The sequence below is a fragment of the Cutaneotrichosporon oleaginosum genome (assembly GCF_008065305.1).
Source record: "Cutaneotrichosporon oleaginosum strain ATCC 20508 chromosome Unknown ATCC20508_contig01, whole genome shotgun sequence".
Lineage (NCBI taxonomy): Eukaryota > Fungi > Basidiomycota > Tremellomycetes > Trichosporonales > Trichosporonaceae > Cutaneotrichosporon > Cutaneotrichosporon oleaginosum.
Genome location: NW_027072170.1, coordinates 2,902,934 through 2,919,655, shown reverse-complemented (window position 1 = coordinate 2,919,655; position 16,722 = coordinate 2,902,934). Strand labels below are relative to the sequence as shown.

Below are 16,722 nucleotides of genomic sequence, written 5' to 3'. Positions count from 1 at the left end.
CGTGTCGAACGGGTGCTGGAGCAGGGTGGCGGGTCGAGCGGCTCGAAGAGACTGAGAGAGAGGAGGGATGAGGAGTAGCGAGGAGGAGCGAAGTGAGAGTTCGCCGGGTAATCGGTTTGGCTCGACACATGGCTGGGACCGGGTAAAACTCAGGCACGGGATTTGTGGACCATCCTCCAGATTGAAATATCGATTGCGCTGGTGCAACTCTTGTCACATGCCCACATGATCCTCCTCGTGATTACCGACAACTATCCTACTCTAGCAGCATCTAAGTGTGCCCTGGCATTACCCGCTCTACTGCTGGAGCTGGGAGACGAGGCCCTGCGGGCCGGGGACCTTGGTCTCGCCCTCAGCGGTGACGTAGCACGCAATGAGGCCGCCGTCGACCATGAAGTCGGTGCCGTTGACGAACGACGAGTCGTCCGAGGCGACTGGAGTTAGTGAAGGGGCAAAGGTTGGGTGGGTGGCAGGTAGAGTGACGCTCGCGAGTAGGGAAGCTACGGGAGGCTCCCATCCCGCTCGCCCGCACGTCCCGCATACCCAGACTCACGGAAAACAACCGACTTGGCCTGCTCCACAGCCTCGCCGAAGCGGCCCATGGGGCAGTGGATCATGCGGCGGTTGAGCTTCTCGGGGGTGTTGAGGAAGTCCATCAGGAGAGGGGTCTTGATGGGGCCGCTGCTGTTAGCTGTGCTTTCTGATCCAACACCCACGGGCAGAGCGAGTTGAAGCGGATGCCCTCGCGCGCGTGAACCATAGCAAGCTCGCGGGTCATGGCCAGCACGGCACCCTTCGAGGCGGTGTACGCGAGCTGCGGCGTAGCGGCGCCGACCTTGCACACGAAGGAAGCCACGTTGATCACCGAGCCGCCGATGCCAAGGCCCTTCTCAGGCTCGGCCTTGTTCTGCCATTAGCTGGGGCCACGGGCGAGAGCTACCTTGCGCATGGCGAGGACGGCGTGCTTGCAGCCGTACCAGACGCCCTTGACGTTGATGGCCTGCGTGAGGTCCCAGATCTTCTCCTCGGTGTTGACGGCGTCGTCGTCACTGCGGTCAGCGCGTTCGCTGGTTAGTGGCGCTCGGGACCCGGAGCCCGGACCGGGATCCCGGGAATCGGGAGCCCGTGCGCCTTCCACGGCGACAACCCAATGGACGGAGACACGTACGCGGGGTGCATGATACCGGCGTTGTTGAACTGGGGTTAGTCGTCATGCTAAACTCGGGCCTCCGTGTCCTCCTCGCTCCCTATTCGGTCCATGACCGCAGGAGGTATCGGGCTGTGGCTTGCTCCCAGCTAGCCCGCTAGCTCAAAGCCATAGCATGTGATCACTCCATTGATTCCCACACTAGCACAATTTCTCGCCCTCTTCACAGCTCGTCCCCGCCAGCAATCTTCGCCGCGGGCGAGACTCCGTCCTCCTTCCATGCTCCATCCGGCCCTCCTCGACAATCCCGTACGCCTCAGACTCTCACTAACTCACCATGACGTCCAAACGGCCAAACTTGGCAACAGCAGCGTCGACGACGGCAGCGACCTCAGCCTCCTTGGACACGTCGGCCTTGACGGCGATCGCCTCGGAAGTGGGGAAGTTCTTGAGCACGAGCTCGGCGGCCTTCTGGACCGCCGCCTCGTTCACATCGGAGAGCACGACGCGGGCGCCCTCAGCAGCGAACTGGAGCGAGGTCTCGAGGCCGATGCCGCTGCGGTCAGCCGGAAACGGGGCGATAGTGTAGAGTGGCGGAGAGGGCGGCGACAGAGCGAGCGGAATGGAACATACGAGGCAGCGCCGGTCACGATTGCGACCTTGTTCTGGAGGCGGAGGCGGGCGGCCATTGTTGTTCTGAGTGAGAGGGGGTGAGAGTAGAAGTGAGAGTGAGAGTAGAGAGAAAGTGCAAAGAGGGATGCGGCTGATGGACGAGTGCGGGGAGGAGTACGAGGACGATTGTTGTCAATTTGGGAGACGCGCACAGGCAACCGGCAGGCACGGATTGCACTGGACGAATCTGGGCCCTGAGTTTGGCCCGATGACCGACCGTTTAATCGCTACCCGTCTGTATCTCTTTCGAAGAGTGGGCATGGCTTAGTCTTGCATCTTTCGGGTAACTGCCGCTGCACTGGCGCGCGCTTGGCTAGGCTACACTAGGCTACAGGCCTACAGTACAGACGCACTCTCCATGCCAACTCCTGCACAAGAAAGGGATACGACGCGTTGGAGAAGCGCCAAACGAGGCAGGCGTCAATCTGCAATCTGGCTGATTACAATCCCTGGCGGCCGGCGGGCCAGATCCGCCCCGCTTGTCGTCTGGATCTGGCGGAACGCCCTGCTTCATCGCTACAGCCTGTAACGGCATCCTGCCTATACAATCAGACCAAGCTGACTCGCACCTAGCCCAGCATGTCAACATCGCTGAACCCAGTCTCGCCGCCCAGGTCCATTAGGTCGGGCAACGCGCTGAGATCCGAGTCACCAAATGCGGAACTGATGCGCGAGTTGTGACGGTCATACGACTCGCGCTGCGCACTTGCCTTGGGTGTCGGGTCGACGTGCAGCTCAGGTTTGGGCTCACGCGCGAGTGCGGCTTCCATCAGGCGACGCGCGAGCTCTTCACGAGGCGACGGCAATGGCGGACTCGAAACTGTTTCGGCGCTGTCATTGGCTGGCGGGATCTCCCGGGCCGAATCCGAGGCCGACTCGGGATTCTTATCTTGGACTTTTGGTTCCTGGCCTTCGGTTATTGCCGCACCTCTGCCATTCGCCTGTGCCTCGGCATTGGCCGAGACCGCGACGGCATCGGACGACGACGTTGGGGGCGGAGGTGTGGGGCCACCCTCAGCCACGGGGGTCGGCGTTGCCTCTGCAGCGCTCGGCGACCGTACTGGCCGCTCTGCCTGCGGAGCATTCGGCTCCGGGGGCGCAGACTGCACTGCAGTTGGCGGTGTCGACTGCCCTCGGACAGCACTCTCAGCACCGACCCTGGGTGAGGGATCGTCGCGCATAGAGCTCCACGCGGGCGTGGGAGCAAACGAGTGGTATCGAGAGTCCTCACGAGCCGGCGCGTATGGGTGAGGGTATGTACGCGAGTGCGGGTACTGCGGTTGACGTCCAACTGCTGGGTGTCCAGGCAGGTGAGGCACCTGTCCGGCGTTCAGACGCGCGAGCCAGTCTGCCTTGCGCGCTGCGTGCTCACGTCGCGCGATCTCCGCCTGCTTGCGCGCCTCACGGATGCCCCGGACGTTTGTCCATGCGTACCTGCTGTTAGTTCTTGTCTCAGGAAACACCTCACCACATGACGTTGTACAGTTGCAACACGTCCTCCTTCCAGACTCGCACATAGTTCTCCTTGCGGAAGTCCTGCGTGAGCCGCTGGCATCTGCGAACATTGTCTGAGGTCAGCTACGTCACAGTCTCATCATCGCGGCCCACACTCACGAGGCGACACAAAGTCAAGCGCGATCTTCATGCAGTTGGCGAGATTGCAGACCTGGTGTGCGCAGCCCGCGGGAACGAACACTGCTTGTCCGGGGTATTGGTAAACACGGAACGAAGCAACACCATATTGCGCGTGCAGTTCCTCGCGCAGCTCTGAGTCAAGGTAGAAGAGCTGCGAGTGAATAGGATCCGTCATCTTTATGTGTGGGAAGCGGCCTTTGAGGAATGCGCGGATCTTGTCGGCATCTTCGGCGCGGAAGAGGTCCCACACCGCGCATCCAGGCGAGCCGTCGGCGCGCTTGGACGCATACAGCATGATGTTAACGGCGTCCGCCACGTCCATGTGTAAGCGCGTCGACCCGAAGCTGCCGGGTTCCTCGCGGCCGGCAAGAGCGTTGTACATCTTTGGGCCAATGTCAGGGCGCGTCGGGCCGGGTGGGAAATGGGAGTAGAGGTTAAGAACGCCGATGCGCTGTGTAAAATCAGGCGCCGGAAGGGCCCTCGAAAAGTCCTCGTAAAGATCAGGGTAGGCACTGGCGAAGTCGTCCGTCGATGGCCAGTCCTTGAGCTTCAGTATGCGTTGTTCGGCCTTGAGCACCGCATATCCTGGAGCCCAGCTGGCCATCTGCGCGACCTGCTCTTCGAATGTGTAAGCCCGTTGGGGAGTACCCGTGCCGCTTCCTGACACGGAGCCTCGCTGTGCGGGAGCAGGGAGTATGGGACGCGCAGCACTTGAAGCACCTGGAGTTGTTTGAGCTGGGACGGCGGCGGGGGAACGGCTGGACTCCTCCACATCAGGAGTTCCATTGCCGCTCGACTTGCCGGACACCGGCCCCGCCGACTGCACACTGCCTGTGGCTGTTGGCTCGTGCGATGGCGCCTTATGGACAGTCATCGACTGATGAGGCGAAAGGGATCTGCCAGTGGAGTGGGCCGCCCGATCCGCCTCATCCGGGCGCACCCCGTTTGCTGTGCCATTCGTAAGCACAGGCACAGGGTTTGGTACGCTTGTCTCGCCGCCCAATTCCTTGAACAGGAGAAAGAAGGCGCCGACGCTCGTCTTCATGACGTGCTCCGACTCGCAGTCGACGACGAAGCACGGCTCGTCCTTGAATCGTCTAATGAAGTTGTCAGGCGTCCACTGCTTCTGCAGCCTTTTCATGAGGTTGTCCACCACCATGGGCTCGCCACGCGCCCACAGAGCGTCAAAGGCGCCTGGTAATCCGTCAAGCTTGTCGCCGTCGATGTACATGAATGGCAACGGCTTGATGTCGGTTGGATCTGGCGGCTGTCGCAAAGTCTTGGAGGCGTCGTACAGCTTTTGTACATCTGCTTCTGACAGTGGCGCCTCTGTACTGGAGGCGCTGGGTGATGCCCTGGTTAAGTAGTTCCGCACGCCTTCGGCAAGATCGGTCTCCTCGTCGTCCAGTGCGAGCGATGCCACACGCGCCTCGATGTCCATGTCACTTGCCCCGGGCTCCAGGACAAAGTTGATGAGCGCGAGAAAGTCGGCGCGCAGCTCATCTGCCGAAAGGCGAGAGGCGGCCTGAAGGTCGTCGCGAAAGTGCATCTGCTGCTTGAGTTTGCCAGCCTTGGGCGGCTTGGGAGAAAGGGGCAAGGTCTCATTCCCGCGCGTGCAGCGGTGCAGCCGCGGGCGAGTTGCTTCTGGCACGGGCCAGGGCGACACGGTAAGAGTGGCGGCGCTGGCCGAGAAAAATCGCTCGCACTCTATGCAGTAGTCGCGCCCGCACTTGGTGCAGAACCAAAATCCAGCGAAGATGGTTGATGAGCAGAAATCGCACACGGACCGGTGCTGCGCTGTATCGATCGGCCTGTGCAGAGCGTTGTTTTTGATAACATGCCGCATCTCGCGCGAGATTAGGCCAACCAAAAGCGGGGCGACAGTCTTCTCTATTCTGCTTATGTGCGCCTCAGTGAGCTCGACGTTGAACTTGTTCGGCAAAGGCGTGAGCGGGTCTTCGAGAGTGGTCGACTCGAACCACCCGGCGCCGGTGATCTCGCCTGTCGCTGGGTCCAGTCTGCGGTTAGCCAGTCACACACGCATTTCGTCACGTACGGGAAGACGCGGTAGTTGCGAAACCGGCACGAATCGCCGCCAATCTTGCTCACGCATTGGGTACATTTTCCCCACGGGCCGTAGCGTTTGCGAATGCAAGGCGCCAGTTGCAACTCGCGCCGCTTGCCGCGCACCAACGCCTTGAGCCGCGTGTCGGTAAGAGTGCGCGCACGCGGCGCAACCTTCTCAGGCGGCTTCTGGCCGTCGCGCTCGATCTGGAGCTGCTTGTCGATTCGCTTCCGTGGGCGAGCGGACGCGCGGATGAGTTTGCCGTCTAGACCCTTGCGGCGCTTGTACCGTTCCCGCTTCTCTCCGCCGTCAGACTCGAAGTCGTCGGTGTCACTGCGTCCGAAAGACTGTCTGCGCTCAGACCCGTTGAGTGCAGGAGAAGCAGAGCTCAAGACGCCCCGCGTGCGTCGGAGTGCGGCTCTAGAGGACTCGGCCGGTTCCGATGTCTGCAACTCGGGAGCAAGTATTGAAGGCGGTAGTCTGGAGGGTGGAATATCCACGTCGAGAGACAGCTCATTGGGAAGCTCGGGGAGGCCAAGCGGGGTCAATGGCGACGAGGCTGGCATCAGCATCGTCCAAGGGCGTTTACTCACGGGCAGGAGAGGGTTCTCGAGGTTCTTCTTCTGGCAAATGATCCACGTCCATGGGCGCCTGTTCGGCGTCATGTGCGTCACCTTCTCCCATCGCCTCCGTCTCCACTTCCGCCCCTTCTTCGCCATCTCCCCATTGTAGGCCAGGATCTGCCAAGCCACGAATCACAGCATAGATATCCTGGTCCGCATGATCAGCCTGCTCCGTTGCCTCCGCGTCGTCGGCTTGGGGAGCATCTTCCGCAGCTGCTTGCTGCTCAGGCTCCGCCTCGGCTGCTGGTTCTGAAGGCGGTTCGGGCTCCTCGCGGGGGACCAGGGCGAGCTCGTCATCTTCGGGAACAGTGGACGCGGGAAGGTCTGGAAGCGGCGCGTCTGGATCAAACTCAGTCGGCAGGGGCGCGAGGTCAAAGTCGTCCTCGGCTGTCGAGGGCTGTGCTTCTTCCAGTTCGTCGTCGAAATTGAGATCACCCTCGGGAAGGTCATGGATGTCAGACTGCTCGCCGAGGTCGCCAATTCCGCCTTCTTCAGCAGGCGGCGGATCTTCCGGGGGTCGGTCATCGGCCAGTGCCGCGTTGTCCTCCTCGGTCGGAGTGGCCACACTGGCTGCACGCTGCGCTGGTGGCTGCTCATGGGTGCCACCGGTGCCGTCGGTGCCATCATCTGCGGCAGCTGTAGGAGCCCCCCTCGCCGTAACTGCAGGAGCACCATCCGCATTCATGTTCTGGCCATCCTGCTCAGCAAGATGGAGAAGTGGTTGTGGTGGCGACGGACTCGACCGCTCCACCTCTCTCCATTCCATGGCTGCGTGTTCGGGTGGCGATAGATTGAGTCGCACGCTAATGCGCTCTTGGATAAGAAGAGGTATAGATCGTTCGCAGGGAATAGTCGGCACGCTCTTCCTGTGACAGATAGAGTAGCCGAGAGGGATGGAAGATGAGTTGGCTAAAGTTGGACAGTGAGAACAATGACTTGAACGGCCAGCGTCAGATGTCAACACTCAGTTCTCCCACGGTGCACCTTGGACCCTCCAGTAATACCCTCCACTTCATCCTAATGACCCCAAGAACAGATTAGGCTGCAATGAAATTCGCCGTCCACCTCCGAACTTTTCGAGCCAGCGACCACATCCATATCTCGCTCACTCACTCACCCACCATGAAGCCACCAGCATCCCAGCTCCCTCGCCTGCTCGCATCGCTGCCGAAGGAGGGCGTGCACGCGCTCGTGCGTCCTGTCCAGTGGCCTGAAAACTCGTTCTGGCGCATCAACCGCTCCAAGCTCAAGTTCCACACGCAGGAGGGCAAGGACGAGCTGCGCGCACACGGCGTCGCCTGGGGACAGCTCTTCTGGAGGGGTGAGTGGAGTTGGCGGTAGCTCGGCGTTGGTGATGCTGACGCTCTTCTTTACTGGACACTTGCGCGCGTACGTCTGCGGTCCCCTCACCCCCTCTACCTTCCCTGCGACTGCGACACGCTGCTCTATCACATCTCCCTGTCCCGTTCCGCCCACAGGCAAGCACCTCCCGCACCCGCGCAAGCGCCAGGAGAAGGTGTCCGGCTCGCTCAAGTGGAAGTGGGTGCACATTCCTGTGCGCCAGCTCGACGAAAAGACGCGCGCGAGCGTCGAGGCCACCCCGGCTCCTGAGCCTTTGATCAAGCCCAAGCGCGTGCAGCTCAAGGCGCGACACATGGCTGCACTGGAGGCGCAGGCATCGGCGACGAACCCGGTTGAGGCGGACGCGGCGGAGGAGGCGAAGCCAACACAATAGAGGGCAGATGCAGTGTGCGATGCCTGGCGTAGTGTTGAGAGGGGAGGGAGGCGCGCTCGAGGCACCACCGTTCTGCGGTGAGGTGTGCCTGCGGAGTCTGCAAACTCACGTACAGTGAACGTTCAGCGGACAGTATTGGGATGTCAGCCTTAGTTTGGGTGTCCGCAGATCGGCGGATCTCACTCCTCCTCGACATCGCCAGAGGACATGGTATGCCATGGCCCAACCCACTGCCACTGAGCGTCGTGATCATTGGGCTTGTTGGAATGCGATGGTACTCTCCAGGGCTGTACCGGCAGTTGCGGTAGCGATTAGTAGACTAGAGTAATACATATTTGCGTCGGCGGCGGCCTCACACTCTACCATGCCCCGCCGTTCCCAATGAACGCGCGAACAAACTCGTCCCAGCGTACCGTCTCGACCTCGACCGCCGTGCTCTCTCCCTCGTCCTCGCGCCAAATAACAGCATACCCATACGCGCCCTCGTCAAGGCTGCCCACCACCCAGCGCCACCCGTTCTCGCGCACATCGCGCCCATCAACCCGCACGCCCGCGACGGCGCCGTCCCCCAAATCCACCTCTATCCTATCCAGCCCGAACGCGATCCCCTCCCCTATCGCCTTGGTATACCCCTCCTTGACCGTCCATAACGTAGTGAGCAGTTTAGCCTTGACGCGCCCGCGCGCGCCCGCGACCGCGTGTCGTTCGCGCGGCGTCATCTGGTGTCAGACCGCACTCCACCCTGTCGTACCGTGTACGCGACAGAGGCCTCGAGCTCGTCCGGGTCGCGCGGCAAGTCCATGACGTCCACGCCGACGTCGCCCCGCGCCACAGCGAGGAGGACGTACGCGCCCTCGTGGCTCGTGTTAAAGTCGAGCGCGTGCGCCAGCCCCGGTGCCGCGAGGTACGGCTTGCCGCGCGCGCCCGTCGCGTACTCCGGGTGGCTGGGGGCCGGGACGAGGCCGCTCCGCCGCAAATACCATGTGGGGAGGAGGCGGCCGGCGACGGAGCGCACCGCGTCGTCCGCGTGCCGGAACTTGCGGACACGCGCCTGCGCGCCCTCCGGCAGATGGTGCAGGAGCCGGTCGAGCGTCTGGCGTCAGAGCTGCCACGCGCGGACTCACGTCTTCGGCGACGCTCGGCGGCACCTTGAGTGCGAAGACGCGCATGGTGGGCGGAAGAGCAGTCACGTGCATGTGGAGGCGGGTAATGTTTTTATGAAAGCGGGGGTATTCCAACAGGCACGAATTTTGCCACCCAACAGCTTGCGTGGGGTGAATTTCTGCTTCACAACATTACAGCCATGGACGTCGACGCACCAACATCGACATCGGAGCGCACGAGCAGCACGCAGCCGACCGCGCCCAAGGTTTTGGAGGTGCGGCCGTCAAAGCTTGGCCGGAGCCACGGGAAGGCGTGGAAGGGCGAGAAGGAGAGCACGCGGCGCACGATCATGGCTCCGGGACTCAAGTCGCCGTTCGCGAAGCGCCTCGAGCAGGACAAGGCGCGGCAGGCCGTCAAGGCTGTTGAGAAGGAGATGAAGGATGAGGCGAAGGAGGAGCACGAGCGGTGAGTACGGGTTGGGTGGTGGTGTGGGCGTGGGTGTGGGTGTGATGGTCGTGTGGGGTGGGAGGAAGGCCGGGCTCGGGCTACGAGCGGCTGGGAGCGCCGAGGGCGAGACGGACGGAGAAGAGCAGGGAGCTTGGACTGCTCGGGGCTGTCCGACGCCTGTGAGGGAGCGCTGATAGGGGATGTATTGGGTGGAGGGAAGGTCTCTTGAGATGAGCGGAATCGTAGCCGCGTGAACCACGCTTACATTCAGCAAGGTCGCTGCTATCCGCGAGCGCCGCCAGCGCAAGGCCGAGAAGGAGCGACTCGAGCAGATCGCTGCCAAGATGTCGGCCAAGAAGCTCCAGCGCCTCAGGAAGGTGAGTGTGGTGTGGGAGTGGGAGTGGGCGTGTGCGGTGGCAACCTGGGTGTGCAGCCTAGGTGTACATACTCCGGCGTTTCCTCCAGGCAGCTACCTACATGAGCTGGCTTTGAGAACCTCCCGTGCCACTCCCAATTTAGAGGATGCTCGCTAACGCCCAGCGCCAGGGCCGGTCGAAGAAGATCAACGGATAGACGCTGTACTTGTATGCATTATAGAGTGGGTCTAACTTTGGCGTGGGGAGGCGGGATCATTTTGCTGACCATTCGCTGATCACACACCCTGCACTGGGTCTGAGAAGATGGAGCTTGACGCAGCTGTGGGCTCCAGCGCATGGGTGGAGAGACTAGAGGCTGGCGGACACTCACGTACTGACAACTGACGCTGGGATTGCGACACACGTGCACCCCGCGCACATAAGCATCGGTGTGCGCCGAGATCAACCGAGTCATGCTGTCGCCGCGGGGCCTGTGATCGGAGATCGCACTGCCGATATGTGCACGCTCAACCGCCGAGTCTCCATTTCTGGAGCTTTCCTCCGGAGTTTCCGTGCAACTGGCAGAGGCACGCCAGCCCAAACAATTGACTCGACTTTGTTGCTGCACGAACTGGTAGAGTTGAGTGTCGGACGCATGTGTGGTGCACACTAACGCTCCAACGACCCAAAACCCATGGCGACTGGGCATTGCCCGAACACGCTAGAGTTGAGAAGGACGCATTCGATGTGAGCATAACGCGGCCTCGGAACTGCCTGCATCGGCCTCGCAATTAAACGCAAGGGGGTCTCTGACAGGAACCTTGTGGGGCACAACTGGCGTGCAGTCAACCCAACCAACCCAACCCAAGCCGCGCCGAGACGATTGTTTGGACGCGTTGTGCTATCCGAGGCTGCGTGGGTCGAGACAAGCTTCTGACGTTATGTGCCATCTTGGGGGAGATGGGCTGCGACGCTCGGCGTGTCGGATGCGCAGGCGTGCCTCGAGGGTGAGGTCGGTCGTGACGTGTTGGACCGAGGCAGACAGCCGGGCCGGGCGATCACAATCCGTACGCGTCGAGCCGTCCATTGACGCGTCGTGGCGCCTCGCATGGCCTCGCATCCGATATCCAGATCGAGATTTAGATCTAGATCGCTCGCTTTGACGCTATCTCGGTTCTCGATGCGCACCCTTCTGTCTTCCCGTGTAGCATCTTCCCTTCGAACTCCCTCGACTTGGCACCAACCTTGCTAGGTCCACAGAAAGTTCTAAATTCAGAGGCCTCTGGCGTGGAGATTGGGCGTCTTTTTTGAGGGTGAGACCGGCTCGTTCGATCGTTCAGCTTGAATGGGGCGACTGACGCTGCGACGCCGAGGACAAGCATACGGAGAATAGGGCCCCTCGGACCTGATGTTCGAGCCTTTGCGCGAAGGGCATCCCTTGGCCGCCCCTGGCGTATCACACAAGGAACGCGTTTTAGCAGGGTGCACGGCCGTTCTGTGCCCTCTTTCCCTGGTAAACCCTGGAGATTCTCGGGCGCCTGGACGTGCCTTGCCTCACATCATCAGACCCACTCCTGGGATTTGAAACTGCACATGTTGCATCGTGAGCATCGTCTCGCGCTCGGTGCTCGTCCATTCGCCAGCAACTGCCAGCAACAGTGCAAACCTCTCTCGATTCTCTCGGCATCGCAGGCGGCCTCGACGGACACTTCTGGACTCGTCACTCCCTCAGAGCTTAAGATCTGAGTCATCCCTAGCCTAGCTAGACCTGATCCACCCTTTCTTTTGTAGCTGTGTGACTCTTGTGACCATCACTCCGCGTCTTCATAACACACCGACAGGCTCGGGATCGCTATCGCTCTTCCCCTCTTCGCTCCTCTTTGCTCCATTGTTCTCGGCGACGTCTCGACAGCGGCTGCCTACACGCTCTTTCACGACTGTACCATCGCAAACCCTTCGCAGGACGAAGAACTCTCACCCTCCTTTCGCCATGCTCGCAACCCTCGTCGCCGCGCTCGGCCTCGCGGGCTCGGCCAGCGCCCAGGCCTTTCCCGACCACACGATCATCACCAACATCTCGCCCATTATGATGGGCCGCATCGACCCCATCATCGACCCGGGCAAGGTCGGTGCGCACGTCCACACTGTGCTGGGCGCGTCCAACTTCCGTTGTGAGTATCGACGTCCGAGAAGAGCGTGGGAGGCGGAGGCTGCGTGGGAGAGTAAGACACAGCAACGAGCGAGAGGCGAGGATGACCTGGCTTCGATGGCGGAAGTGGGTGCGGGACGCTCCCGCCGGTTACCGCGGAGGCCTGCCACGCGATTTTGTGTACGGTGACTAACCTCAGCCGAGCTTAACACGCCCCAGGAGATGCTCAATGCTCAGTGCACGACGGCGGCAGTCACGGCCGACAAGTCCAACTACTGGACGCCGACGCTGTACTACATGCACGACAATGGGACGTACGAGGCCATGTCGCCGTTCAACACGCGCATCTACTACTTCACCACGAACGAGACCAACATGAACCCTTTCCCGCCTGGCTTGCGCATTGTCGCGGGCACGGCGATGAGCCGTGACCTAAGCGACGTCCGCATGCGCGGTGTCGAGTTGCACTGCGGCGACAAGCCGGACCTCTTCCACCCGTGGCTGCCGAACGGCACCACCCACCCCAACGGCTGCAACGACTTGCACGTCGGCATCCGCTTTCCGTCGTGCGGGCTGGCCAACGGCGCCCTCGACTCGGAAAACCACTTCGACCACATGACCTGGCCCGTCGAAAGCCTCGACTACGGACCCGAGGGGCCCAAGTACAACCCGAACGGGCCGCTGTGCCCGCCCTCCCACCCGATCAAGTACCCGACCATCTTCCTGCAAGCATTCTACAAGTTCGAGGAGAAGCACGGCCGCCCCTGGCGGGCAGGCAAGAACAACGTTGTCTTCTCCAACGGCGACATGCTCGGCCCCTCGTTCCACGGCGACTTCGTCAACGGCTGGGACCCGACCGTGCTCACCAACTTCGTGAAGCAGTGCAACACGCCCAACGGCGCGCAGGACAAGCCGCAGAACTGCCCAGCATGGGCGCCGTCGTTCAACCAGGAAGCCTCGCGCCAGTGCGCGTACCAGGGCATGCTCCCCGCCGAGGACATTGGCCTGTACCGCGCGATCAACGAGCTGCCGGGCTGCAACCCGTTGTGGCCCGCCGACGGGCCCGTGCAGCGCGAGCGCTGCTCCAAGCCCGATCCCGGGTTTGCGGGCCCCAACCGCTTCATCGGCATCGGCAACGAGCGCCGCATCCCCGTCTACCTCCCCAACGCGGGCAACTACACCGAGATGTTGTGAGTATGAGAGCGTGGTGTGCGCAGCGCTGATCCAGCCTCAACGAGGACTTCCCGAGCTGGGTCGGGCAGTGGGGCGGCGAGAACAACCAGAAGAACACGGCCGGCGGAATTACGTACGGCGACACGTTTGCGAGCGGCGCGAGCGTCCAGGTTTCGTCGGATGTAGACGTCGCCAACAGCGTCACGGTCGCTAAAGACGAGGTCGCGGGTATGGTTGACACGAGCGTGTTCCGCAAAGACTTCCCGGCCAAGGCTGAGAGCGGGACGACGCAGAGCCCCGGCGCAGCGGCTGACGTGCTGAACTCGGCTGCGGCGAACACGACGGGCAACGCGACGGCGCCGTCGGACTCGGCCGGCAACGCGTCAGCTTCCGCCTCTATCGCGTCGACCTCCGCCCCGGTCGCGAACTTGCCGGCCCCTACTTCCGGCAACGCCGTGAACACGAACTCGACGAACAACGTCGACAAGCCCATCGATCTCCCGGGCGGCGCCCTTGTCGCCGACCACGACGCTGGGGTGGACACCGCTGCGGCGGCGCCCCCGTCCTCGTCCTCGTCCCCGTCCCCATCCTCATCCTCGTCCGCTGCCGCCGCCGCCTCGGCTGCGCCAGAGGCCCACCACGGCGGCACGCGCGTGTACTCGTCCGGCTCGGGATCGGGTGCGGGCGCTGGTGCGCACGACAGTGGCAAGAAGTGCAACCGCAAGCGCAGCCGTTCGCGCCGTTGATACCCATACATACTAGAGCTGTGCTCCGTGATCCTGGCGGTCATGCATGTTTGACTTGGCGTGGCGAGGGGGAGGTTTTGCTCCACAGTGGCCGATTCTGATCTGGCAACTGGCGTCTGGCCCTGCAAGGCCGGCGGGCTACTCTGTCTCAGCGTGCTGACTACTCATATCTTCGACGGCGCTTGCTGACCACTCGCCGCAGCCAACGGCACTTGGCGTAGTCGCTAAGCGAACGCCGCAACCACCACGCCGCACCTCGGCGACCGGACGACCTCCACCTCCACACCGACCTCCACCTCCACTTCCGCGGTCTATTAATGCTCTCATCCCCCTTCTCCTCACCTCACACACAATGCCCATCCCCGCCGTCTCCCTCGCAGGCAAGCAGGTCGGCAAGGTCGGGTGCGTCTCCCCTCTGCATCTCTGACTCCAGCCTCGGCCTCATGCAGCTGACATGGACGCCGTCGCCGCCGCCCGACGACGTCTCCTTCGCGGCGATGAAGGCCGCCGCAGACGCGGGCGCGACGACATGGTCCAGCGCCACGTTTTACGGCAACGGCGCGCCTGGCGAGACCGGCGCCGCGTTCGACAACCTCCGCCTCTTGGGGCGCTTCTTCAGAGCATACCCCGAATACGTGGGGCGCGTGCAGCTCGTCGTGAAGGGCGGGATTGGGCCCGGCATGGACATCACGTCTGAGTGAGTGGCTCTTCTCTCCCTCCCTAGGTCCCCGATATCGCTCTTGCCCTCACTGAGCTCCCTCACTGCGCTCGCGTCCGCCCGCTGACCCCAGCCTCGCCTTCAACCGCCACCTGCTGGCGCACGCGCGCGAATGCCTCGGCGTCCCGATCGACGTGTACCTCCCCGCGCGCATCCGGCCGGGCGCGGACCCCGTCGCCTTCTTCCGCGACTTTGACACGCTGCGGCGCGAAGGCCTCTTCGGCGCGCTCGGCGCGTCCGAGATCTCGGCGGGCACGCTGGACAAGCTCGCGGCGGCGGGGATCGAGATCAGCGTGATCGAGATCGAAGTCAGCTTGTGGAGCTACGACGACGACGTGCGCGCAGTCCTCCAGTGGTCCGCGGAGCACGCTGTGCCCGTGTACGCGTACTCGCCGCTCGGACGCGGCTTCCTTACGCGCGCGTGGAAGACGCCCGAGGACGTGCCCGAGGGCAGCTTCCAGAAGCACAGCCCGCGCTTCCAGGGAGAGAACTTCTACAAGAACCTCAAGCTGGTCGATGTGCTCGATGAGATGGCCGCGCGGCGGGGACTGACTACCGCCCAGCTCGCTATCGCTTGGGTCAGCGCCCTGGGGCCGTATGTCGTGCCCATCCCCGGAAGCAAGAATGCCGAGCGCGCCAGGCAGAATACCGAGGCCGCGAATATCGTCCTCAGCAAAGAGGAGATGGAGCAGATCGACGAGATCATCCGCCAGTTCCCGCCCAGCGGGGGGCGATACCCCGAGGACCACAGCGGGGCTCTGATGCAGTAGGCCAGGGCTGTTGATGAGCTGTAGAAACAAATGTCATTAGTTGACCAGCGAGGCGATGCTAGTCACGCCCAAGCCAGCCGGCCAATGCATATGCTCTCCTCTAGTCTAACTGTTAGATCTCGCCGTAGCCGCCGTCCTTGAAGACCTTGGACTCGCGCTCGACAATGTCCTCGAGCGCCTTGAGCCACGCCTGGAGCTTGGCCATGACCACGTCCTGGGGCTCGCCAAACTTGGGGTAGAAGTTGGCGCGGTAGGGGCACGCCTTCATTGCAAGCTGGAGTCAGTTGAGATTCAGAAGGGTGGAATCGTCTGCTGTAGATTATTGATCGCCGTCACAACGACGCGCACCACCGTACACGACGCTCGGACCGAGCCTCCACCTCGCCAAGGCCATGCCACGCGCACATGCGACGCGCGCCTTCCTTGTCTTCTCCAGCGCCTGCCCAGCTCCCGACTCACCGCAAACACAGGCCGGACCATCATGCCGTGGAACTTCTTCAAGCTTCCCTCGTACCCCTTGGTGAAAGACACGCTGAGCTCCTCGGCCGTGTTGGTAAGGTTGATGCGCAGACCCATGGCGGTGAACTTGAGCCCGCGGAGAAGCCACATGAGTGCGTCGGTCGCCACGCGCTCCTTGGGCTTGGCGTGCGTCGCCTTGTCGTGCGCCAGGAGCTTCTCGAGTGTGTCGGCGTCGGTGGGGTTGGCGAGGAAGTAGGTGCGGACTTTCTTGGGGTCAGCGGGGACGATGGCGGCCAGGGGACGCAGGGAAAGGGGGGATGGGAGGAGAAGAAAAGTCGGGGGAGATGAGAGCAGCTCTGAATTTCTCGACGTTTACGTGGAGCTCTCTGGCAGAGAAGAGAAGCCGCTCGGTCGCGCTGCCGACTCAACGGGAACCATGTCGTGGCAGAGATTCCGCACCAACCACCCCGCTCACTCACGTTGATGTTGCCCGTGATGTCGTTCTGGACGACGCTGAAGGCGGGGTTGCCAAAGAGGTTGAAGATCTTGACGAGACCCTCGGACGCCTCGAGGAAGGGTGCGGTCTCAACGCCGGCAGCGGTGACGGGCACGTCCTCGAAGGACTGGTGTGAGCGCTGAGAGACAGAGTGAGGCGGTTCAGCTGGCCGGCTCGAGGAGCTATTCCAGCCAGCGAGCACATACCTTGGTGATGGTCTCGAAGAACTGGGGCTGGGCCATGGTGTTTAGAGAGTTGTGCAGATGGAGATGTTGAGAGCTGCAGCGGTTCGTGCCATTTGGACGTGGCGCGTGGGGCGCGTCCCGCGGGGGACAGGGACCGGCCCGGGGTCCGTCTTAATCCCCCAAACCTAATCATTAGCACCCTCGCTCTAATTACATGGCGGAGAGAGGCGCATCTCCGCGCC

General features: G+C 62.4%; 8 protein-coding genes across 8 annotated transcripts; 4 read left to right on the top strand and 4 right to left on the bottom strand.

Annotated features, from left to right (window-relative positions):
• Positions 1 to 297: 297 nt before the first annotated feature.
• Positions 298 to 1,836, bottom strand: COLE_01186 (uncharacterized protein; the record flags this gene model as incomplete). The annotated part of the gene is made up of 7 exons (XM_018422062.2): positions 298 to 434; positions 554 to 681; positions 717 to 907; positions 941 to 1,049; positions 1,169 to 1,197; positions 1,484 to 1,703; positions 1,781 to 1,836. The coding sequence occupies 7 exons, from the start codon at positions 1,834 to 1,836 to the stop codon at positions 298 to 300; spliced, it is 870 nt and encodes a 289-aa protein (XP_018281661.1).
• Positions 1,837 to 2,388: 552 nt separating this feature from the next.
• COLE_01185 (uncharacterized protein) lies at positions 2,389 to 6,908 on the bottom strand (the record flags this gene model as incomplete). Its single annotated transcript, XM_018421151.2, has 5 exons — positions 2,389 to 3,253; positions 3,288 to 3,387; positions 3,434 to 5,472; positions 5,511 to 6,078; positions 6,113 to 6,908. The coding sequence occupies 5 exons, from the start codon at positions 6,906 to 6,908 to the stop codon at positions 2,389 to 2,391; spliced, it is 4,368 nt and encodes a 1,455-aa protein (XP_018281662.1).
• Positions 6,909 to 7,264: 356 nt separating this feature from the next.
• COLE_01184 (uncharacterized protein) lies at positions 7,265 to 7,877 on the top strand (the record flags this gene model as incomplete). Its single annotated transcript, XM_018426360.2, has 2 exons — positions 7,265 to 7,463; positions 7,621 to 7,877. The coding sequence occupies 2 exons, from the start codon at positions 7,265 to 7,267 to the stop codon at positions 7,875 to 7,877; spliced, it is 456 nt and encodes a 151-aa protein (XP_018281663.1).
• Positions 7,878 to 8,236: 359 nt separating this feature from the next.
• On the bottom strand, positions 8,237 to 9,046 carry COLE_01183 (uncharacterized protein; the record flags this gene model as incomplete). The annotated part of the gene is made up of 3 exons (XM_018426361.1): positions 8,237 to 8,596; positions 8,629 to 8,970; positions 9,002 to 9,046. The coding sequence occupies 3 exons, from the start codon at positions 9,044 to 9,046 to the stop codon at positions 8,237 to 8,239; spliced, it is 747 nt and encodes a 248-aa protein (XP_018281664.1).
• Positions 9,047 to 9,180: 134 nt separating this feature from the next.
• COLE_01182 (uncharacterized protein) lies at positions 9,181 to 9,961 on the top strand (the record flags this gene model as incomplete). The annotated part of the gene is made up of 2 exons (XM_018421152.2): positions 9,181 to 9,446; positions 9,700 to 9,961. 2 exons carry the CDS (start codon positions 9,181 to 9,183, stop codon positions 9,959 to 9,961), a joined length of 528 nt encoding a protein of 175 aa, XP_018281665.1.
• A 1,909-nt stretch (positions 9,962 to 11,870) lies between these two features.
• Positions 11,871 to 13,127, top strand: COLE_01181 (uncharacterized protein; the record flags this gene model as incomplete). The annotated part of the gene is made up of 2 exons (XM_018419593.2): positions 11,871 to 11,955; positions 12,133 to 13,127. The coding sequence occupies 2 exons, from the start codon at positions 11,871 to 11,873 to the stop codon at positions 13,125 to 13,127; spliced, it is 1,080 nt and encodes a 359-aa protein (XP_018281666.2).
• Positions 13,128 to 14,204: 1,077 nt separating this feature from the next.
• On the top strand, positions 14,205 to 15,340 carry COLE_01180 (uncharacterized protein; the record flags this gene model as incomplete). Its single annotated transcript, XM_018419594.2, has 3 exons — positions 14,205 to 14,254; positions 14,286 to 14,549; positions 14,644 to 15,340. 3 exons carry the CDS (start codon positions 14,205 to 14,207, stop codon positions 15,338 to 15,340), a joined length of 1,011 nt encoding a protein of 336 aa, XP_018281667.1.
• A 112-nt stretch (positions 15,341 to 15,452) lies between these two features.
• COLE_01179 (uncharacterized protein) lies at positions 15,453 to 16,537 on the bottom strand (the record flags this gene model as incomplete). The annotated part of the gene is made up of 4 exons (XM_018421153.2): positions 15,453 to 15,614; positions 15,800 to 16,066; positions 16,279 to 16,422; positions 16,502 to 16,537. 4 exons carry the CDS (start codon positions 16,535 to 16,537, stop codon positions 15,453 to 15,455), a joined length of 609 nt encoding a protein of 202 aa, XP_018281668.1.
• Between the last annotated feature and the right edge of the window lie 185 nt (positions 16,538 to 16,722).